This window comes from Columba livia, chromosome 2 (assembly GCF_036013475.1).
Source record: "Columba livia isolate bColLiv1 breed racing homer chromosome 2, bColLiv1.pat.W.v2, whole genome shotgun sequence".
NCBI classification, from domain to species: Eukaryota; Metazoa; Chordata; class Aves; order Columbiformes; family Columbidae; genus Columba; species Columba livia.
Window position 1 is genome coordinate 4,899,982 of NC_088603.1, and position 25,079 is coordinate 4,925,060.

The window sequence follows — 25,079 nt, forward strand, 5'->3', positions numbered from 1 at the left end:
GCATGCAACCTATCAAAGAGGAGCCACAGAAATTCACTTACCCAAACATACAAGGACTCAGTTCTTCCCTAGCAGGCACTGGATCCCACACAACTCTCCTGTTTGCTCTCCTCCTACTGTTTTGGGTAAATCTAATCTTGTGCTTCCTCCATGTTGTAAAATCACAAATGGGTCTTGGAGAGGTCTGAGACTCAATTGTGGATTTTTCAGTTAGGCCAAGCTGACCATTTTTTAGCACTGTAACGTAGTTGACAGCTGTTTCCCCTTAAAAATAGCTGCTTCCCTATCTTTTTCAAACACCAAAAGACTAAGCCATAAAATACGTGATGACATGTATTTATATTGCATAACTGTAAACACTGAGTGAAACCTGCTCAAACACGTAATTTCCCCTTGCTGTTGGTCTCCCAGGCGTATTCAAGTGTGGGGAACCACATCTGAAAAAGTTTTCCCAGAAAACTGGCTCATAGAAAAATATATTTCCATTAAGTAGTAAGTATGCTCCGTGTGATAGGATCTTTTATGTGAAGTTGTAATTGCTTTTACTGCTGGACAAGCCAAATGGCTATTCCACAGAAACCTTTTCTTCACCAGCCAAATGGCATGAGTAGAGTAGGTGCATTTTATGGGAACTCTAAATTAGCGATTAGCTCTGAAAGAGGAAGAGATGTCAGTTAAGAAACGTGAACTGAGGGTGGAGGACCCATTGTTCCACCCACAATTCATATGTCAACAGAGCATCACTTTCCTTTTCAATGTTCTACGTGACTGAGAGCTTAAAATCAAGTCATACATCAGAATCACAGTTATTTTACAGTAAATGATAAAGAAAAGGACACAGAAATGAGACAGAAAAGGACACAGAAGAAAATTACTTGATACAGGTTACTAAAATGATGATTATCTTACACATCTCAATAAAATCTTATATTGAGTAAAGGTAGTCCTCCCAGAGCATGGTTTTCAGTATGTTTTAACTGCACTAGTATTTTACCATTTTAATATTGTTATTTGAGATTATATAAGATTATCAATTGTAATGAATTGTACGGTGAATTAAGAGTGCTTATTCTATCCTTGCAGCAGTATAAAATAATCCAGATGAAAATGGACCAGCAAATCATGTCTGAAAGGCAGGTAACATCACGGTTAGAGATGCCAAAGTACAGCATTCAGCTTACAGTCTCTTCTCTGGTTTGTGGCACCTCGTTCTAGCCACAGTAAAACAATGTGCTCAAGTGTTTATAGCACATGCCCAACAAATTATACATATCTGGAAGCTCCTTGATAAATCAATTCCCACAGGCTTCTGCTTCCCATTTGTCACATGTCCCCCCTGTTCTATGAAAACTCTGTATAGCAGGAATTGAGTGGCATAGGCAAACAGCTGATCTTGAGGTCAGGTAGAGTCTGACCCACAGTAATTGAATATATACATTGTCTTACCCTGCAGTAATTTAGAGATAACTTTTTCCTGTGTGAAACAAGGATGAACACATCTCTCTGCCCTATACGTCAATGCACATATGGTCAGAGCTATTGGGGAGCAGCCAGTGGCAGGCTGAGGTGTCTCTGGATGGGGATTTACTCTTTCTGACTCTTTGGCAAGGAGAACTTCTGATTTTTATTACAGTCCATAGGTATTACTGCACTATAAATAGATAATGTACATGTATAACAGTATGTCTCACAGTAGAAATGCTGTCCTATGGAGATAAGTAAAGACAGAACTGTTATGTGTTTTTAAAAATTGACAAAAATAGTTTGCCAGTGGACCAAAGCAGGAAGATTCTTGCAATATGGCTTGCAATCAAATAATTACAGAAGTAAAACCAAGTTGACATGTGGATATATATGTTGAAGGTAGACGCTCTTCATAGCCAGAGTGGGATTGAAGCCACTGGTCCTTTTGCCTATCTGATCAGGCTTTCCTCTCACACCAAGTTCAAACATGTCAAAACTTCTCTCCCCTATAATATGCCAAGTGTAGCTCAGCTTAATTTATTATGGAAAGATGATTTTTGAGATGGAATAGCTATACTAGAAAGGTATTAACATGATTTGATGCTTGTGTGTGTTTATTTCAAGGATGGATTAGAATGAAAGATGAAGGAAAGTTAACTGCCCTAGTGCAGTGAAATGGTGCCTCACGAATGAAGAATAAGTCCTCCATGGCACAGAACAACATTGTTTTAATCGTATTATTCCACTTAGTAAACATTAGCTAATTGAAGAAGATTCCAGAGAACTAGACAAATTACTTGTAACTAATGGCAGACTTATTTGGTGTGAGAAGTCCTAGACTGATAAGGAATCAAAATGTGATTTATTCCCTTTGATAAAAAGGCAATGGCTTTTGGAAATAAAAAATCACTCTCCTTTTTTTCTTTTTTTTTTTTTTTTCTCCACAGATAAAGCCATTGTTTCCTTTATTCTCACAAGAACACCTCAGGGAATAAATTGAAAATATACCCGAATGACCAACATTGGCTGCAGAATTACATTTGTGCTCTGTTATCAGTGGGTGATAAAGTGTCCCTAGGTTGACAAAAGAGATTGCAGATGCTGGTGTTTTAATTCTATCGGTTCTATTCTAATTTGTGAGTTACACAATGAGTCTGTTTTTGGGAGGAGGCTCTATTTATGTTCTCTGGGTAGTTTGAAAATAGCCATACACTGGTTTTCCACAAAGGAATTTGACCTAAGGAATTTTCTTATTCAACATGTTATTTGCTACAAGAGGTTCTGGTAATGATGGTTTTAGGCAATAAAATTATTGCACTGATTGTGAAAAATACAGCAATGAAAAAAGACAGTGTGACTGGTTGGTAAGAAGCTGAAATTTAAAGGCAGCTTTTCAACGAATGGATCGGAATCAGCCACATCCCAGTATAGCAACGGTTTTCATGAGCAAGCACAGTGGGGAAGGTGCAAAGTGTTGGAGGTGATGAAACAGCGTCTAGCAGAGAAAGTTTGTGCTGCAGTTCCAGCATGTGTTGTAACTTAGGCAAGACTGGGGGGTTTACTGAATCTGCCAGTACTGAGTTAGTGTAAACTCCTGAGCATTCACAACTTTCCTACATGCAATGCGCCATTCTCGCATGCAATGGTGAGACCCACACGGGGACCTGCAGCCCACCTTTAAGTTCAGTCTCTCCCAGGTACGTGGAAAATATCTGGTAGCTCTTAAAAACATGAAGATTTTAGTACACATTCAGGAAGATTAGTCCCCTGAGCTAGTACAATACACCCACTATTTTTTTAATTTGACACTGGTTGTAAAAAATAATAAAAAAAAAGATATTACAATGGTTAGTGACCAGCACTCCTTCCTGTACCAGAAGCAACAACACGTTCTCGGCAACTTCCTCAGGAATTCTCACTCCTCTTTGGCCATTTGTTATCAGTTCTACCAGTGATGATCATTAGTGCATGGAGTATGATAAACTCATTACCAAAATCTACAAAGCAGTGCAAACCCCTGCATTTCCTCGCACGCATTCCCATTAAATAAAAATACTCAGATGGTCAGTGGTTTAGAACAACTGCCAAATAGATCAAAAGTCAGCCTGTCCCAGCATCCAGTCAGCAACAGCATCAGCAGACATCAAAGCAGAACACAAAAACAGGGCACAAGGAGATTACATCTAGACAGGTGTGTTTAACGGTACTGAAGAATGTATGTTCCAGTAATTTGTCTAAATTTATTTGAACCTCTTAATTCTTCTGGCCTCCTCGTCTCCCAGCACTGAAAGCTATTTATGCTGTGGAAAAAAAGTACTGGCATTTGTTTTAAAACCAAAGTCTGAGCATTTCCATGACAGGTCCCAAGTGTTTAGATAAAAAATGTATAATGACTCCTTATTCAACGTTATCATGGATGTCTAAATTTTTGTCACATCCAAATTATTCCTCTTCAGTGCTGAAGAAGAAAGATTTAATCTGTGCCCATGCAGAAGCAAGTCCACACTAAAGGGAAACAGTGTGTTCTAGTTCTAATGTCTCTTTACTGACCTGCAGGACAAGACTACATGCAAGATAAAGACACGAGAAGATCATATATGTGTATATATATATATATATATATATATACATATATATATATATATATATGTACAAAGACATTACCATGTTTTTATTCTGTTCTGGTTTCTTTTCACCACAACTTCCAACATATTATTTCTTTTTTGTCTGCCATAGAAACTTGAACTGATATCTTCAGATAATTAAATTACTAGTAGTGGTGCCAGAATTTGTCTCCTTTTTTATAGTAGCCTATTTAAAGCTCATCACTACATTAAGTATAGCTGAATCATGAATCATGAATTATGTTTCATATTATTAACATTTCATCTCCCATTTATTGACCAACCACTATAAGACAGAATTCATTTCACCACTCGATGTTTACAGTGTAAATCATTTAAATTAGTAGGTCATTTAAACTTTCTTTTTATATAGGGGAGATAAGTAACCATTTCAGGAGGTGCTTCAGGACGCAGATATTCAAAATAAGTCAAATGAATCATGATGTTTTTCTCTTTTTTTTGAGCACAAAGAAAGCCTAGATACAAATATTTCCATAGAAAGTAAATAAAGATAAATAAGGTAGATCAGCACTCTCAAAGTAGTGAACATCTAAGAAATAGGAGTCTTAGCTCGTAGTTCTCTCTCCAAAATCAAAGAAAAATGATAGGTACTTCCCACAGCAATTCTCCTCACCTTTCTTGACACTTGTTTTCAAATGGGATGGCTTCTCTCTTTTCACTGACTATAGAGCTGAGAGGGCTGAGACTTGGTGTAATTTTTAGAAGGCAAAACTCAGATGAGATTATTCCATTTTTGGCACTACGAGATGCCTCCAGACTGCTAGAACTTAGTCAGAGATTTAAGAAGGTGCTAACAGGTCATGATCATTCTGAATCACATCAACTACAGCAGCTGTCATTCCTGAGTTGTGGTCACAACTGCATCTTCCATCAAGACAGACATGAGCAGCATCTGTCCACAGCTGGGACTACTCTGAGGAAGTCTCTAAGCCTCATGGTCTCATTATCCTGTGCTCCTTCTAGATCAGTTCTGGATGGGTTGAACTGCACTGGTCTTGGTACAGTGGTGGTACTTCTTCAATTAATTAATTGACTTCATCATTTAGTCCTCATTCAAAGTCTTTTATAATTAATGCTTCCCCCACCATATAAATAAGGTATAATTATTGTCTTCTAATCATATCCCGCAGTGAAAGCTTCAATAAACACTGGAATTACTTATGGAACAGAAAACACTGGGAAGAATATTTTTGCTTGAAAAAAATATTTCAATATTCATTAATCAACAATCAACCCGGAAAGGGTTGTCAGGCATTGGAACAGGCTGCCCAGGGCAGTGGTGGAGTCACCATCCCTGGAGGGGTTTAAAAGGTATTTAGATGAGATTCTTAGGGATATGGTTTAGTGCTAGAGTTAGGTTAGGTCATGGTTGGACTCGATGATCCTGAGGGTCTCTTCCAACCAAAATGATTCTATGATTCTATGATTCTAACATATCAGTCTTCTCTCTGTTTAACCCAATGTAAATTTTTTTATTTGCTTCTGTTGGACATACCTCTGCATCTTACACAATGCTGGTTTTTGATAACCACAGTTCAAAACTATTTCATCCTTCGTCTTCAACTTGCTTCCAAGAAATGTCAATTATTTATAGAAGAGATATTTACCGAGGGAACCCAGAGAGTCAGCACTGTGGGCATATGGTGAAAAACTGATCCAAACAGAAGCATTTCAACATGATTTCAGAAACTGAAATATGTCAAATTCTCAACTAAAATTAAATAATCTATCTAGTTTTTTCAGTAGAATATGCACACAAAAATGAGCACAATTGAAACTTCCATGGATTTTTCTTTTATGTATATATATATATTATAAAAAACAAACAACAACAACCACAACAAAAAACCCAACAACAACAACAACCAACAACCACAAACCAAACCAAAACAAAACCACAAAACACCCACTGATTTTCTGCATAAAAACTTAGAAACTGGGACAAAAAAAAGTCCCAGGGAGATCTATTACTGGATGAAAATTCCATTACATAAAATGACTCTTATTTGTCTTCAACTATTCATCCAAAACTATGCCAGTTATGTAAATAATTGCTTACAATGCTTGTAACACCCACTAGATGGTACATATTTCTTGATAATATGAACAGTGTGTTATTTGTCTTGATATTTGTAATAACCTAAGAGAAGTACTATGGCAGAGACATTCAAATCTGTTACTGAAAATTGCATAAAAGAAATTTAGTTGGCACTTCTAAAAAAATTTACACAAAGATCTGGAAACACATTCCACTGTATCTAGTGATAGAGAAAAATTCCTGTTTCTTATAAACAAAAGATAGGTACCGATGCAGTGTATTATACACTAGTCAAGAAGAGTAACTCTACTTTAAAATGAAGTTCTGTGAGTAAGTCATCAATCTTCCTCAAAATAGAGCTTCATTTTATAAACAATTCTTACACTGTAGACCAGAATTGTAAAAATATTTAGAGACATAAAAATGCAAATAGGCACCACAAGGAATGTTCATGTTCACTTTAGACACTTTGCTCCCTCAAATACAAACAGAGATGATTGATTTGCCTTGTCTTAATCCATCTGTTAAGAACTGAGAGGTGATGGAAAAAACAAGCTCCTTGCTTATCTTATTAAGGAATGTTGACCATTTTACAGCAAGCAAAGCAATGCAATCAATAGCAATTAGGAACATTGCTGCTTTGGGTGATCCTACCAAATGCCAAACCTGTCGTTACTTGCTCAAATACCTTTACTAATCTGGACCTCTCCACTGTAACTAACTCAGCAAAATGAGAATAAATGACATGTTATAAAATCATCATCACATCATTCTTGTTAGAGTGCAGAAGCAGAGTAAAGCCAGCAGCCTGTAGTGTTACTGTAAGCAAAAGAAAGGAAGAAATGACAACAAAACAAACAAAAAAACCCCAATCTGTACACATTTATAGGATTCTCAGTGGGTTACTAAATGAATATCACAATTTCAGACTAAGTTACTACTTATTTTCAAGACAATGCAGAGATGTAAGAAATAAAAGCTTACACAAATCAACCCCATGCTGCTTTCAAGTGCAGCTGCTCTCTTCATGTCAGTTGTTATTGCAAGTTGTCAGGGAACAGTTCTTTTCACTTGCAGATAACTCTAGGAGATTTTTATAAAGGTGGAGTTTGACAAAATGAAGAAAGCTTTTCTATTCCGACCCACTCTGATATTCACAGTACCACGGGAATATATTTAAGCTGTATAAAAGCACAATTAACCACAACTGTGCTTGGGCAAGCCTTGGTGAGGCTTAGCCAGAACTCAGCATATTTATTACACCGATTAACTGAGACCAGATTTGTCACACCTTACTTTTAAACATCTAAAATTAGCTGTCTATTCCTTTTTATACTAGGCTTTTTTTTATCATTATCATTGATGGGGAGATTGGAGCATCACAAACAAGTTACTCATCCCTACTTAAGACAGATACCTGAAGTATATGAAATAAATAACCCTCTAAATAAGTCTTGCTTTCCACTATCAAGACAGGGAGCATAAGCAATGCCTAATGTTTAGATGGAGTCATTTATATCAGAAATGGTAGACTGATCACTATCACTTTAACAGAATATATATACATATATATATATATATATAGGCATGTGTGTCTGCATGTGTATGCAACAAAAAGAAAGCCAAGATTAGGTAAGTAAATCTGCATAACTTCTGTATACTTATCAGAGTAAACATCAAAATAGATTAAAAAGGACAGAGACTTAAGTACATCATGCTTGTTTCCTCACTTTGTAGAGCTTGTTTGCTTTGCAGTTTATGAAAAGGGAATACAAAGACACTCACAGATTGATAGATCTTGATAAGATGACAGACACAGTCAGAAGGATGCACCCACAGGGTCCAATTTCAAACTGGAAAAGAAAAAGATTGGTTTTATCTTGTTTGTCCTGTACATTTTTTGCCCAAATCTAACAAAAAGCAAATCAAACTGGAAGCAGAAAGAATTGTTCTTATTTACTTAAACACTGATTTTGTTGCTTTGCTTGTTAAAATGCGAGACATGTTCACAAAGTGTTTGAAACAATGCTCGGAAGACATAATATGAGACTGATAAGCACAGAAAGACTGACAGTTGAACTGTAACAGGTTTAGTACATTGTCTATACACAGTACCTGGTGAATATTCTGCTGAAGAAACGCAATCAGATCTTCGTATCTTGTGACACTGTGTAGTATTAGCTGGGGAGAAAAGTAAGAAGGAAAATAAGTAACTGAAACAGTAACAACTAATTTTTATAACCTGAAATCTGAACTAATGTAGCCAAAGCTTTAGATCTGATAGGAAAGATTTCAAGTAACAAATTGAGTAAAGATTTAACAAAATCTACCTTATTGTTCTTACATGCTACAGTATAGTATAGTATTTAATCTCAGAACCTCGTATATTCTGAACTTTTAAATACTGCTTCTTGGTTTTAAGTTCATAGAACAGACAGTGTGGCTCAATTTTAAGCATTGTTTATGCAATGAAAAACAATTCCTAGAACAAACACGTGAATTCTGTAGCTTTAAAGGACACAGAATGGGCAGGTAGCTCAGGAGTTTGTACCAATGTGGTGAGGAATCTACAGCAGGCATGTATAGGAGCACTTCTTATCATACTCATAAATTGTCCCCTGAATACTCCTATTTAACACAAATTACAGGAGAGTTCACAGATCCAGGCCTTGACTTCAACATTCCTTTTTTAATTTTTCTATCTTCAGATTTTGACAGAAATTATTGTCTTGCAGATACCATATGAGGAAAGATCAAGCAGTCTGGATTGTATTCCTTTCCATCATATTTTCACTGTGGCCACATCCACATGATCTTTGACAAGTGATGATCAGAAGCAGCACAATGGTTTTAGTTGCACTCTGAACTAGCCAGAAGCTCAGAATTATGTTAACATATTAATTAAATAATCTGTCTATAGCCAAGTATATTATAACCAAGGCTGTATGCTGCATTTATCGTATTTATACAGGTTTCAAAACTGTCTGGTTCTGAAAAGTTTTTAACACATCTATTCCTCTATTTAGGTGGCCGGTAATATTTCCTTAAACCAGTAAAGCCTGGCTTATGGCATCACTGTTTGCAAAGCCATTTGAGATGGAAATAAAGGCATAATTGGAAAGTATTTTGCCATCTGGAGCTTCTAGAGGAAGAAAAAAAAAAAAAAGGCAAAGAATTCTGTGTAAGACAAGAAGAAAATAGTTTCTTTTGATGCTCACGGCCATGATGGTTAACTTGAAAAGATCCACATTCACTTTTGCTGCATATCCATAAAAACGGATACAGTTTATAAGCTTGAAAGGTAGATGGAACAAAAATAACTTCAGAGAGCCCAATTGCCCACAGACACTGGGACGAGTCAGAGCCAGTCAGACTATGGGATTTTGTTATTTCCTATTGGTTTTTGGACCACAACTAATGAATTCGATATAAAAGATTTTAAAACACTCAGAGAGCAATGGAAATCAAATTAATTGCACTGAAATAAGAAAAGCTAAAAAGAGGATATATGGAGAACGTTACTGTGAGTCCCACAGAGCCTTACAGTTTCTAAGATTCCATCTGCCTTGTATTTTCCCAAGGGAGTGAACCGTTGCCTTCCTGACAGCCTGGAAACGAGATTCAGACAAAACCAAAGATCTTGTTAAAAGGACAAAAAGAGAAATCATGGCATTAAAGAGAAATCAACATGTTATATTAACTGAATGATGAGCCAAAGACTTTGTATTATTTTTTTAACTACTTTTTTTTTTTAAAAAAAGGACCTCTAGCATAATAGGCTTATATTAAATATTAAACAGACTTTTATCAATTAAGTTTATATTTTAGCTGTGCTATTGCAGAGTATTTAATATGAACTTCAAGTTTCTCTATACAGAAAGAGGATAAATATATTTTTAAGATGTTAATGACAACTTTTAATGGAAAATAATATTAGAGCAATGACATTAAAGCAAGTAGAAGAACATATGTACCATATCATCACAGGAAACATTTTATGGACGTAAAATATCACTCAAATGTCTTTGAATGTGCTGCTTCTATTTCAGGTTCAAAGAAAGACTTCTGCACCCAAAGGCTTCTGTGTTATTTTTCAGCTATCTTAGTTGATTTAATAAAAGAAATGACCTATTCTCACAAAACCTGACTCACTTAAAAATATGCAGGAACCAGTATAGCCGAAGTCAGCAATTTAAAACTTAGATGTCTTGTGTACAGGCAGTTTTGCGTTTCTCCCTAAGCCATTTCAGATTGCATAAATGCACCTTACAAAACTTTCATGTTATAAAATAGGTACACATGTAACAGACACAAGTATAGGAGCACTGTACGATAACTAAAACTGCTTCTTCTACTTACAGTGCCACAATTGCTTTTTCATTGCCCCCTGCACGCCACAATATGTCTGCAATAGCCATGGTGAGGCATTTGGTCCTGTGAGCTTCTGAAGGCTGAAGGCAACTGCAGTGTGGGAAGTGCAAGAAACAGAGAGTACCAAAATGAGTATTGGGGAGTTTATTCATTAGATATGACATTCATTAGATATCATGCACAGATTCATAGCAGGTTTGTATCTAAAAGCACAAAAGCATATTTTTAAAGACAATTTAGATATCGTAATGCCTAATAGCAAGGCTCCAGCAAGTTGCCTCAGAAAATTATAATTTAGGTATCTCAGTTCCTTCTGTAGTCAAGAAAGACACAACTTAGATGGCCATCTCAAAAATATACTGTGAGTTGAAGAGGGAGCTAGTATTGTGACCAAGAAGACATACCAGGTATAAAGATACAGAGGAATCTGACCTTTCTCTGAGGATGAAGCATCTGGATGAAATGCCATGGGAACACTGACTGGGCAGGCAGGATGAAGAGTTCTCAGCACTGGACTGAAGACGTGGTAAGAAGACATGGTGCTGCTATTGAGCACCAAAAGAGGTCTAAGAGGGAGAAGCAACTGAAGTCACCACTGAAATTTGGGCTTTCTGGAACCATTCTTTGAGGTGAACCACCTTAAATATCATTGTAGTAGGCATTTAAGAAGGTCTTTGATCTTATTGAGGATAATCAGATCCAGTCAATAGAGCTGTATCTAGAACAATTTCCCCTTTAGATTGCTAGTAAAACAAACTCTGGGCACAGTGGGTAGGTCTCTTCTCCAATCAGAACAAACATGGAAATTTTCAGGAATTTAAATTCATCTAGGTCAAGTGTAAACAGCAGTGAGTTGCATTTGGGGGATCTGGATGAGCTTATGTTGCTCACGGTGATGGTTGGACTGTTGTGATGGGTACATAAGCTGAGCAATTTTAATCTTGCTAGCCTATGTCTGTATGTTCTATGGCAATACCCTTGTACTACAGATTAATTTAAGAGATGACATGCACAATCTCTACTCCTAGAAGATTAATACTAAAGATGGTGTCTGATTAAATGAGAACAATTAAAACTATTATTCTCATTGTGAAAATGGATGAAAATCATGAAAGGACTAAATGAGGTATGACCAACAACAGAAACTGATCACTGAAAACTAAACTTCTAAAAGAAATAGTGGATGTTCTCTCAGAATACAAATGTATAATTGACTGAGCAAAAATCAGGTAGATGTACTTTAGGAAACAATACTGTATTGGTTAATAATGGACATGATAAACTAATTCATCCTTGAATCTGTAACAAAATTGTTTTAAGATTCTGTAACAGGATTGCTTTCTATATTGAACATGATTTTCAGTTTATAAAGACCCTCATACTTATTTTTTCTTAACTTGCAAATCTACACCCCAATGTTCTTACCTACTAATGAGCGTTGTCTGAAGTATCATCTGCAATAAATACTATGCTTGCAGTCTTTTTAAGAGGTGAGCCCCAAAGTGGTGACATAAAACATTATGGTAACTAACATGGTATTGGTCTGTGGAGCCCCACTGTTTCTGAAAAAAATTCACTTAAATGTTTGGCTTGGAACTTACACAATGATGTGCAAAACTATGAAGTGTTTACATGAATCTATTGATCCCAAACATGTAATCAATGCTGGCAACACATTTCCTACACGTTGTGTTATGCGAAGTCTTCTAATACCTCCTGTTCCTCTAACTTCCAAGATGTGAATTGAGAAAAAATGGAATATGAGGCCAAAAGTCACATCATGGAAAGCTGGTAGATTTAAGACTAAAACCCCACATCCATGAGCCTGAAGATGTGGACAACAGCTCTATGCCCCTGGGAAGCACAGAACTGGAATTTCGTCTAGTGGCTTCAAGAATGGCAGTCTTTGAAATTCAGATCTTATCAGTTTTAGAGTGTTACCAGCATGGGAGTTGATGCCAGAACCTGTTCCCAGCATTTGAGTAAAAGATCTAATAACGCAAAAGACTAAACAAGAAACACCAAACATCAAAAAATTAAACAGACTTTCAAGTTCAATGTCTGCCTTGAATATAATGTTCATGTAGCAAATGTTTCCATCTCTGAAGGATGTGAGATATGGGAAATAATTGGTGAGAGTTCTCAAGTAAAAAAAAAATATAATCACAACTTTCTCTTATCTCTGCCTCTGTTCTAATACAGACACTCCAAAATTTATGGGAAGAAGAGCAACCACTTTATGTGCCTGAGAGAGGCAGCGGAGCAAGGGGACAGGACATTATTTCTTGAATGTTGAAGCCTGAAGTCAGACACTTACTGTGAAGTGGCTAATAAGTCAAAAAATCAGGTTAGAATTAGAAAGAAATATTAATCCTCTCATTTCAAGCTCCAAGACTTCCCTTCCCTTCCCTTCTGCCTGACTAAGAGTTCCTGCCCATGGCAAACATATCATGAGAAAAACGTATTTATCTCATGAATAAAATAGCCCATCTTGCTATTCATTTTTAGAAGCCTGGCGGCTCTTGGCATTTCTGTGCATAAATATAAAGAGCTCACCTGCTAACCTGAAATTCCTTGGAGACTTCAGCAGCATTTGTCATATATACATAAATACATAAAACCAAAATCTTTTAAGATCATGCGGATAATAGCAGGGGAAAAATAAGAGAGGCAAATATTGCCCAGTAAGCAGGATAGGTTGTAGTTGGCCTGAGTTGGGACACTTACAGTTTAAACAATCTGGCTGCAATCCATTTATTTGTGTGTCACATAATTTTATGACATTAATGATCACTGAACCATGCTGAAATAGGAAAAGGTTAACATCTCTGTTTTTTACTAAGGATGACCTGAGACTCAAAGGCAATGAAGAGCTGAAGATCAAAGGCTGCTCTCCAAGCTGAAGTAAATTCTTGGTTTTCACAACCAGAAATAATTCTTCAGTGAATTCTGTAGAGATTCCTGGTCATAAAATCTAAATATGTACTGGACCTGAGCACCTTAGTGGACCATCTAGGGCCTGGTAATCCTTCGATTAACTGTCACATCCCATCTTGGGTGCTAAAGACAAATAATGATGTTCTACAGGTGCTTTTTTCTTTCCTTTGTTGATGAAAATAGCCCGAACAATGAATTTCCATTAAGTGCCAGTAGCCAAAACTAAGGAAAATCAGCAGAGACTCTGTCGTTTTCATAAACAGTCACAAGCAGAAAAGTGTGTATTTAAGGCCGAATTTTTATACATGATGAACATTTTTACATTGTAAGGTAATGAAGTTCAAGAAAAATCTCAGCACAAAAGCTTTTCTTCTCACTAAACTGGAGTGAGTGTTTCACCCACAAATAATACAAGTTGATGACAGCATAAAGCAGTAAAACACTGTTATCCCTATTCAACGAACTATATCTATAAAGCCTAGGGAAGCTTTCTGAAATTATTCTTTTGTAATGAACTTAATTACTTATTGAAAACCAAAGGTAAATAGAAAATGATTTTTTTTTAGACATTATTTTCCAGCATTTGATTGAATAAGCTCTTTCTTTAGCATAATGACAAGTACATTAATATTACAGCAGTCCAAGCAATTTTCCTTTACACTAGCAATATTATACAATATTCCTTTAAAGTAAGGAGAAAATACACACACAGAATTTAAATACCAATTCTATTATGGAGTTTAAGTCTGAAAGATCAAACACAGCAGCAAAAAAAACCCACAACAAAACAAAACAAAACCAACCAAACACACACACACAAGACAATAAAACCCCAACAAACAAAAAAACCCAAACCATTATAGCTGTAACTTAAATGTTTCATTTTTCCTGAGATGGTTAGTGTCAAAACCTGCATGAATTTCACGGTCTTTCAAACCTTGATTGCATTTTCTTTTAAATCATATCTCCATGGGATCTCAAGGTTAAATAATTTTCATTGGCTTCAATTCAGCTGTTGGATTTTTTTAGAAGTTCTTGGATTATTCACAAGCAAGTAATTATACAAATAAAACACCAGCCTCTAAATTCCTACAGTTGAAAGGGAAGTAAATACAAGTAAATCAAATGCTACTTTTTTTCTCTCTCAGAGACAAAGAGAAGTTCAATAACTTTAAACTCAAAAGGCTCCTGAGTGGCTGCATCAGAGAAAACAAATTTTTACTTCTGTATGCAACTGATTTCTGATGTCAATTGCTGACTTACCGAGTGTCTTTATTCCTGTTACTGTCTGCAAAGATAAGCTTCTGTAGAACACAAGCTTGAACTGCAGCCAGAACTCCACATGGACCACCCTGAGGGGAACAATGAGACACTCCATGAGCAATACAATATGCACTGTTTGATGCTGGTGAAAACTTTCGCAAGTCATGTGTTTCCATTCAGGCTTAAGCCATTCTTTCATCTCTTTCTTTCCATCCATGACTTTGTAGCGTTCTGTGTTGCTATTTTTTTTTGCAAGCCAATGAAAACCAAATGCTATTGTGCTTCCCACCCATTTTTTCCCGAAAATGCCTAGACATCTATAACATCCAAGGAAAGTTCTGTTCTGTTCTGTGATCATGCAAACAAATGAAATATCTCCTGATCCCTACCAACCCATAGTCTACTTCAACTTCCAGAGAGAAGTCAAATCTGACTGTTTTCCAAAGGGTGAAAATAAGCTGTCCTCTTTTACCTCCTCTGAGCACTATGTGTCCCCTGATGTTCCCACTCACATCACTAAACAAAGATTTCAGTTTTATGTATAGCCCTCTGCACTAGGCAGCTGTCTCACATTATGTTAATGTTGGAAAAAAAATTGCAATACCAACAAATACCTTGCTAACTTTAAACTTCATGGAAAATAGATTTACAGCTGTTTTGAAAGACTGTGGGATGGGGTAGTAACGTATTTCCTTTTCCTTGCTTATTCCCAGCCAACTAGCCACTTGACCCCATTGCATGACCAAGACCTGTTGCTATGGGTTCACTATATGGCAGAGATAGCTGCACAAGTTGTCCTGAGAAGCAAAACATACACCCTCTTCTTGTCAAGAAAACTTAATCCAGCATAAGTCTCGTTCCCTTATCACTGGATTCTCCCCCAGGTGGCTCATATTATATTATTTACTCAAGTAGTTTGCTGAAGAGACAGAGAAAAGCTTTCATTTCTTTGGAATATTTACGCATGAATGCAGCAGGCTACGCAGAACATGGGACTAACATTACAGATACAACACGTCACATCGGTAGTACTGGGAATTACTGCAACTAAACAGAGGATTCAGCATATTAAATCCCACAGATGCTGTCCCATGTGTCTGTCAGCTCCTGCTGCCATTCTCAGAAACAGGTTTTTTCTTAACATTGGGAAATCCACTACTTTAACAGAGGTTATACCTAAAACAGCATCCAATAGAGGTTGATGTATGAGTGCTAGCTTTTTCTACCCAGGTAAAGTAAGAAAATACTGAGGGTAAGAAAATATGGACCACTCAGCCGGTTTTCTGGAGAGCGTGTGTCCTGATTTTAACCCATGCCAAATAAACGCTGTTGTTACTCTCCATAGAATGAGATTAACCCAGAATAACACTACTGTCACCTGCTACAGTCGCACCCCTGATTTCCTCTGTAAATCACAACCAGGCTGTGGTGAACCAGTTCAGGACCTGTCAAACTCCATTCAAAACCCTAGAGGAGAATGAAAAGTGCAGCCAGCATTGCTATTTTCAAATAGCAATGTGATCAGTTTAATTCTCAGTTTGTCCTAAGTGCAGCATCACACCTAAAGGAATGGGACCTGCAGGCACACGAAGTGTGCAGAGGATGCAGCCTTGAAAATAAAGGTCCTGTAGTCAGAAAACAGCTTAGATATTGATACCTTCCATCTTCTCATTTATATTACACACATACTACCTCTCTATAATTACTTACATAACTAATGAGTGAATAGCCTGAAATGTATTAAGAAAAAAATCAGGTTTATTTCAGTCCACCAGGGAAAGCCTCCCAGACAAAAAAAAAAAAAAATTAAAGGAATCATTCTAAATATCTTCTTATAGCAGCAGAGAAATTTAACATAGGGAAGAACCAAACAATTGTTCAGATCAAATGAACTTTGGGAGTGAGGAGGAATATATTAACTATCTGAAATAAACACACCTAAACAAAACACTCTGGTTTACCATTTCTCTTGTGTAATTTATGACAGGGAATTTAATGGCCAGTGAGTTGCTAGAAGTGATCAGACACTCTCTTTCTAGCAGTAGGGTCTGGAAACACCGAAGTAACATTTACTGTGGACCAGTGAACATTACTGCCACGGTTCCCTTTGAAGTTTAAATTAACTTTTAAAATTAATTATCTTTTTTTCTGCTAAGTTTTATTTAAGCATAAGCGGCTTTCTTCTGAGATCATTAGACAAAATATTTAACAAGACATGGTAAGTTGATTAAACATCTTGATGATATGTTTATTAGCCGTTGTCCTTGCCCCAAAGTCTCTCTTCCTCTCATTTCTGTATAGTACATAATGGTCTGCTTCTCTCGGGCAAGATAAAGATTTTCTGCATCAGTGCAGAAGCTTGATGAGCTTGATGAGTGTTTTGTTAAGAGGAGTTTACTCCTCCCTACTCTTAACTGAAGTCATAGAATCATAGCATAATTTGGCTTAGAAGAGACCTTCAAGGTCATCCAGTCCAACCCCCCTGCCATGAGCAGGGACATCTTCACCAGATCAGGTTGCTCAAGAGCCCCGTCCAGCCTGGCCTGGGATGTCTCCAGGGATGGGGCATCCACCACCTCTCTGGCCAACCTGGGCCAGGGCCTCATCATCCTCATGGTGAGTAATTTCCTCCCCACATGTACATGAATCTTCCCCCTTTTAGTTTAAAACAATCACCCCTTATCCTATTGCAACAGGCTTTGCTAAAAAGTCTGTCCCCATCTTTTTCATCGGCCCCTTTTAAGTACAGAAAGGCTGCAATAAGGTCCCCCTGGAGCCTTCTCCAGGCTGAACACCCCAACTCTCTCAGCCTGTCCTCCCAGCAGAGCTGTTCCAGCCTCGGATCATTCCTGTGGCTCCTCTGGCCCCTCTCCAGCAGGTCCATGTGTGTCCTGTGCTGAGGAACCAGAGCTGGACCAGCATTGCAAAGGGGTCCCACCAGAGTGGAGCAGAGGGGCAAAATCACCTCCTTTGACCTGCTGGTCCTGGTCCTTGTGATGCGGCCTAAGACACCATTGGCTTCGGGGCTGCAAGTGCACATTGCTGGCTCATGTCCAGTCTTTCATCCACCAGTACTCCTAATTTCTTCTTCAGAGGGCTGTTCTCCATCCCTTCATCCCCAGCCTGGACTGATACAGGGGGTTGCCCTCACCCAGGTGCAGGACCTGGCACCTGGAGTTGTTGAACCTCCTGAGGTTCACATGGGCCCACTTCTTGAGCTTGCCCAGGTCCCTCTGGATGGCATCCTGTCCCTCAGGCATGTCAACTGCACCACTCAGCTTGGTGTCATCTGCAAACTTGCCGAGGGTGCACTCAATCCCACTGCGTCGTTGATGAAGATACTAAACTGTACCGGTCCCACTATGGACTGCTGAGGGATATCACTTGTCACTGGTGTCCATCCACTCTGGACATGACCATCCAGCCAATCCCTCATCCATTAAATCCATATCTCTCCAATTTAAAGAGAAGGATATTGTGAGGGTGTCTTCAGATCTGTGCTTTCAGAAGAGACCTGATGCATGGATATCCCAGAAGCACGTCACAGGTCAGGGACAAAAGCATTAAGGTGCATCTGAGGAGGGCGCATTTTTATAGTTGATCTGTTTGATTTTGCAGAAAGCTACATATCCTGTGCCTTGCATGTTGTCCTTGGTCTGAGTCTATGCATCAGCCGTCTAAGAAACACTGGAGGTGCATGTGATCCCTTTTAATTTAGGAAGGAGCCCCACCCTCGGACTTCTGTATCTTTAAGAGGCAAAAGTCTCCTTGTGATTTCCCTGGTACTACAGGCAATTCTTGCTATTTACCCCCATTTTGAGACAGATCAAGCTCCATCTTAAACTTGTTAAACATTGCCCTCACATATGCTTTTCCTCTTAAACTCTACCCTTGATTTATGTCCTTTGATTCTTTTACCATCACCAGCTTTTGGCTGAAAGTGGTTTGTGTTCCTCCCTCTAACTCCCCATCACACACACATTATGCACACTTTCTGTAGCTACTTTAATTTTCCCTCAGAAATAATCCATCCATCTCAAGTCTTGTTAGAAGACTTGACAAGGTGACATCATTCAGTGGTAACCAGAAAAGTTAAAGAGAAGAGTCTTTAGAAGACTTTTCTCTTTTTTCTCCTACTGAAATACATAGACTTTGTAAACCCAGTAAAAAGCAAAGATCACTTTAAGGAAGTAATTTACAGTACCTTTTTTTGCACAATGCCATATTTTAACTGTGGTATGCTATTAAATGTAAAACTCTGTATTTTCCATTCTTCACTGAAGCAACATAGACTAGAGCCAAACAAAAGGTTTTTTAATTCCTATAAAAAAAAAGAGAAAGAAGGAAAGACGTTCTCATTTTAACAACAAAACCAAAACACGGGTATGTTTTCTTGCAGTAATTTGTAGAAAGGAAAGGAGGAGTGTGGAAGAGTAATGACTAACTCACTGTAACTACCCTTTTCTGTTTTATACATACTGTAAATAGCAACACTCAAATGAAAAGGAGCAATTTTTTCCTTTTCCTGCAATATTCCTTGAACTCATAATGCTGTGTCCTCCTCAGGGTAGGAAACTCTTTATGCAGATTGTCTGGGGCACAGTTTCCCATGAAATCATTACAGAATATTGCCGTAAATTTAACAACTAGAAGAGGAATGCCTACTAATGGTTACATTAGGGAGAAAAGGACTTTGCTGGTCACCGTATGGAGAAAAGGCAGCCTGATTTGCCTATCAAAGTTGCTGCTATGAGACAAATGTTACTCAAATGTTTCACTGCTGTGTGTCGGATGGAATATCAGCATATGCCAAATTCAGATTTTGACCTTGAACAACTGCAGACCACTACTATTCAGGAATAGCTAAAGTAAAGAAATTGCATTCATGCTAAAGTAAAGCTGAGTAAATAAGAACAGATTGCTCAGTGTTTGTATAGTTACTTGGACTTCTTTGGTCTAGAAACAGTGATAGTGGAATAATAAACTTGTTCTGAACCATTGTCAGTTTAAAGCAATGGAGAATAAGCACATGGATAACTGACTAGAAGCATTAATAAAACAACACAAGCTTCGTTAATGAAAAATATTATTAATGCTTTAAATGGTCTGATGCATTCTGATATACTCTTCTGGTAGTTTTTGCAATTTTGGACAGGCATCCCTACATTACTTTTTCATCTGATTACCTAATAGAGAATTTACTCAGAAATGAATGTGTCACATTTTGAATCACACACAACACAGAGCAATCCATTGCAGCTTTGGGTAACTTATCTGAAATAACATTCTCACACATCTATTGGTATTTAGCATCACAGTTAGTCTTACTTTTGCAAGGGAAAAATCAATTGCTTTTGATTCAACTTGAAGCATACACAATGTTGAAAGATCTGGGTTCCTTCTAACTTCTCCAGTTGTTTCTTCATCCTCAATATCAACTGAAGGACAAAAGAAAATCATATAATGTGGTGGATGTAAAAAATTGCTTCCCCCAGGCTCAGTGCCAGGGGGTCATAAGTATGACAATTAACACTTATCATCCATCTTTATAAAAAAGAAAATGTAGTTTTGGCCAGAAAGGACAGATAATACACAAGTCACCCGTTGTTTGATTCCTTCTTAATGACTTCTTTAGACAGTGTTACCCAAAAAGCTAATAGCAAATGCAATTGGTCTAAATCAACTAAGAGTTACAAAAGAAGCAACTCATATTTGGCTACAGCTGCTCTGAAGACCATGATGGCAAAAAACAAACTGAAGCTTGAAATAACTTACGTAATTCTAGGGCGTCTTTCATCTGGTCTTCTTTACAGCAAGTGGATGTTGGAGACTTCCTGCATTAAACATTAATCACAAAATGAATGACCAAATCTTCACTTTCAATAAGTTTTTTTGAATAAACAAGAAGAAATATGGTATATGGCCACAAACATATATTTTTTTATGTATGTATATATATATAATTGTACATATATGTATACGGGAGGGAGTGAGTGTGTAAGAGACAGACAATAAAAGGTGCAAATAGATAAAAACCATACTCAATGGCTTTCACCTTTAGCTTTTAAAATGTTCTGTACTCAGAATCTCAGTCTCACTAACATCTTTGTATAAAGAAATAATTGATGTTAGAGCAAAAACTTTTCAGTGGAAGAAAGCTGAACTTCAGGAATTCACCAGGAAAAGCAGCCAGAACTGAGCAATGCACTGAAATTGACTCAGAACTTAAATAGAATGTTAGATTTTCAGAGATGAGTTTATTCTTCCTGTTGAATTCACACCAAAATAAATTCAGAACCAAGGAAAAGTTTCAAATAACTACTGTAAAAATATGATATTTTTTCTTTTTTTTCTATTTTTTTTTCAAAAGAGCAATACTGCAGAATTGGGCTTGGTTTTGGAAAAAAGGGATTGCACTGACAGTCCTTTCAAAAATAGTAGGGAATAATTTCCTCAGCAACACTCTTTGTATGCATGATATTATTATAGCAACAACTACTGTCATATCACATACTTTCCATTAATTTAATTTCCTTTTTCAGTGTGTGAAAGTTGAATAAAAACAGAACACAGACATATCATGCTCAAGACTTACAGTTTAAAAGCATTTTGGTGTCTTTCTCACCGATAGTATTCGATACTATGAGAAAAGAAACACTTCCCTTTTTCTCTATAAACAATTTAAAGGATTTATGCAATGAAATGTGGATGGCCACAATTCAGAAAAGACATAATGGAAATGAATCACCCACATTACTAGGAACTTAATGTAAAAATAAATCATATGCCCAGCAGGTCAATATAAATAAGAGAAGCAAGATCAAATTTGTATAGCGACATAAGTAGCACTGAGCTCCCAATATAACAGTACTTTTATTGTGATAGAGAGTTTAATATAGTTGACTGTGGTACATTTTAAAATACAAACAGATCTCCCCTTGCTTTTTGCTAATACTGAATTTCTGCTGAGATTTCTTTCAGCTAGCTGATTTCTAGTATTTTTCATCCCTCTTGCTCAGGGAAAGGGTCTCAATGATATTAAATTTCCCAATAAAATGTTTTTCAGCCAAGTACTCATGTCACTTAACTGCACTTAGACTTAATCCCAATCCACATTTTTGTTTTGCCTGAGATTGCACCCTATTGTCTCTTGTTTCCTAGAGGTTAATGTGTTTCTTCCTAGGCCAACTCATTTTGATCTAGTTTTGCAAAAACAGAGCTCTTATGAATGCAGCACCATGGGTTGCAACATCGCCCTTAGTTGCTGCTTCAGAAGGGCTTGGATTTTCTATACGTACCATATCATATCTCCCAACCTTATGAGATGTCTTGGATATCTTAGACTCTCAAATAGCACTATATGCCCCTGTATAGGCATGCAGATTTCTCCCTACATTCAGATTCTCCCTACATTCAGATTTCTCCCTTGATTCATTATTGTCCCAAACACTTAGTCTCCTTAGTAGTGTTTCATCTGAAAGATCTACACATGAAAATAAAGTTAACTATGGTGCAATTCATACATAGCTCACCTGGAGCCAGTTTTTGTAACATTATTGCTTCCTGGAAAGTCTAAAAGATCTTGGTTCTACACCCACTCCAGGAAAAACGAAGCCCAGGATGCAAAGTGCTTTGAATTCTCAATGCACAAGGAAATTCCCATCAAGCTGAGGGAAGTGCTGACATCAAAGATTGATGTAGGTGTTTTCTCATTAAGTGGGGTATTTTCGCAGGTGTCAGTTCCCTCCTTAAGGGGAATTTGTGTTTCTCAAAACACTGTCAGGACATTTATTGCAATTTCCATTTCAGCAGATAGTTACTGTTCCAGGAAAATTTATTGTACATGTAAAACCATACGGTAAGAACACTTAGGAAGGGGGAAGGCATCCATCATGGCAGAAAAACAGGACAGGAAGAAAATATTTTTCATTATAAACATACTATACAGTACTTTCTCTAAATATTTGAACATTCCTATCTGCTCTTCATGCATTGCAGAAAACTGAATTAACGCAGAATAGCTGAACTCGCAGAGAAAGCATTTCTCAGCACAATAACACATGTACATTCCACTGTTTCCTACTTATAGTACCATATACAAAAGGTCAAATAAACAAAGAGGATGAAAAAATAAACACTGATCACCAATGGCTTTAAGGTGACTGTGTTGGTAAAACTTATTTTCACTGCCTGACTGCAATAACTTTTCTACTGGACATATATCTTTTCTGTATAACAATTTAGTGTCAGAAAGATGCCTAGAAGCCAAAATGTAAGTGAGCTGTTATGCCATATAGTGATATATATAATATTCTTGGTATAGTGAGTAAGAACTGGTGAGTAGGAAAGTTACTATTTGCAAAAGAGTAAACAAGGCCAGTGTATGTGATGCCGTTTGCCACTGTTTTGGGGCAAAATTCAAAAAACAGAATTATTAAAAGCTGTTGTAAAGATGTGAAGGAAATTATCATAATCAATACCAGGCAATATATTTAGATGGGAAAAAGACCTTGTCAAGAAGATTTAATATAAATTCTGCCATGTTTGCAAGCCTGGTTGATAAAGGTAACAGAGCTCATGCACTTACTTTCTCCAAACTTCCTTTTTAGTTAAGCACTGCATTGGGTTTGATTGGCACATTAGCAGTACGAAAAACTAATTCATAAACATATGGCTCATTGACCGATATATATATATATATATATATAAAATAAATTGCCATTGAAAGGGTTATTTCTAATAAGCTCACACATTAATCTGCTTTTGCCCTGCTGATTTATAATAACTTTACTGACAACTCAGGAGAAAATGACATCTTTGTTGGGAAGGTTTGTATATGAAAAAAATATGTTAATCACAGGTTGAGCTACAAGATGGTTTGAACTGCATGATGAGTTGGGCTCATCTGAACAGAATGCTGCCTCATAAGTAATAAATGGTTATCTCCAGCTATAAAACCAAACCTACTATAACAAAACTATAGCCCCTTTAGTCATATTGTACTCTATCAAAGATTTTTTGGTGCAACACCCCCACGCTGGCATTTTCGAGGAGCACAGTATCTCTTGTGTGAACTGACCATTACATTCAGCAACTCAAAACAGTTGCCAGCCAAACAAATGTCAGTAAAATAAAACAGGGAGATAAAATTCCATTAAATAAAGATGTTTACACGACACCAGCTACGAGACACTACGTAAAGCACTGAGAAGGGTTCCCAGATGTCAAGATTCCATCAATTCACAACAATGAATACAACCCTCCTTTCTGTTTTTCCTACATAAAGTACCCACTCTGTCTGGTTTTGGCCTTCAATGTTTAGGCCATTTATTTTTAAGGATGTGGAATATTCACAGCCTTACATTTCCTGTCAGAAAGCTCAGATTTTCAACAGTCCAAATCACTGTTACTTGACAGATTTCAGCAAAATAGATTATCTTCCTGAAAGCTAATATCAAGTGTTAAACTGGAAGAAGACAAAAGCTTACACTGAGGAGTGAGTAGTTCTCTTATTTTTTTAAAAAAAAATATGAATACAGATAACAGCCTATTGGTGAACACAGGTACAGATTTACCACTCCTGCTAAAGTAATCTTAGAGTAACACATAGGGGGACAGAAATTCCTTGTGCTACCTACAAACAATGGATTGGTTTTAAGGACCAGGTAATTTCTTGCGCTGCTTCTTATGCTCCCCCAGATGTTCATATGTAGACACGGTGTAAGGAACTGGTGGGAAACTCTACCAGCAAAATAGGATGTATGCTGTCTGTTCTTGTTTGACATTTGAGAAAATCTGGAGTCCCTCTATGTTTGCATGAACAAGGCAAAGTCTCAGTTGACTGAATGTGTTTTACGCAATGAGCTGGACATTTCCAGTTTTGCGTCCTTTCCAAAAATAAAGAGATGATACAGATGCCATTTGCCATTTCCAGTAATTGCAAAGTGCTTCTTCCTATGGAGTGCTGGAAAAATACTAAAAGGGCAAATGGCAGCACACACAGATGTTATGTCGAAGGCTCTGATGCCATAAATCCATTGGCACAAAACAAAAGTCCCAACAGCTACTTTTATTTTAGGTTCTTTTTTCCGGTCCAAACATTATGTTAGAAAAGGTGTTATGCAACCCTAGATACTTGAAGTTTTTCACTGCTGAGTGATTTGGCATCTACAATCTCTCTCTTTTGTATATGGGCTAGCTAAATTCATATTCCCCAAAGATGGCCCCATTTTTCTTGCAGCCATTCTTCTGATTGCCAATTGCAAGAGTCAAATAAAGAGTTATCCCCTGGCTGGCTGCCGAACACACTCCAGGAAGGTTTGGTTGGTCTCTTAGGGATGGTACCGACTGCACTATTCTTA

At 37.2% G+C, this 25,079-nt stretch overlaps 1 protein-coding gene across 1 annotated transcript in view; it reads right to left on the reverse strand.

Moving 5' to 3' along the window:
- Positions 1–25,079, reverse strand: part of MINDY4 (MINDY lysine 48 deubiquitinase 4) — an 80,804-nt gene that overhangs the window by 36,816 nt on the left and 18,909 nt on the right. The window contains exons 6-13 of the mRNA XM_005512416.4: positions 20,494–20,552; positions 20,047–20,156; positions 18,923–19,039; positions 14,719–14,807; positions 10,507–10,608; positions 9,692–9,755; positions 8,263–8,328; positions 7,933–8,000 (exon numbers count right to left, since the gene is read on the reverse strand). Coding sequence (XP_005512473.2) covers positions 7,933–8,000; positions 8,263–8,328; positions 9,692–9,755; positions 10,507–10,608; positions 14,719–14,807; positions 18,923–19,039; positions 20,047–20,156; positions 20,494–20,552 — 675 coding nt within the window. The remainder of the gene's footprint in view (positions 1–7,932; positions 8,001–8,262; positions 8,329–9,691; positions 9,756–10,506; positions 10,609–14,718; positions 14,808–18,922; positions 19,040–20,046; positions 20,157–20,493; positions 20,553–25,079) is intronic.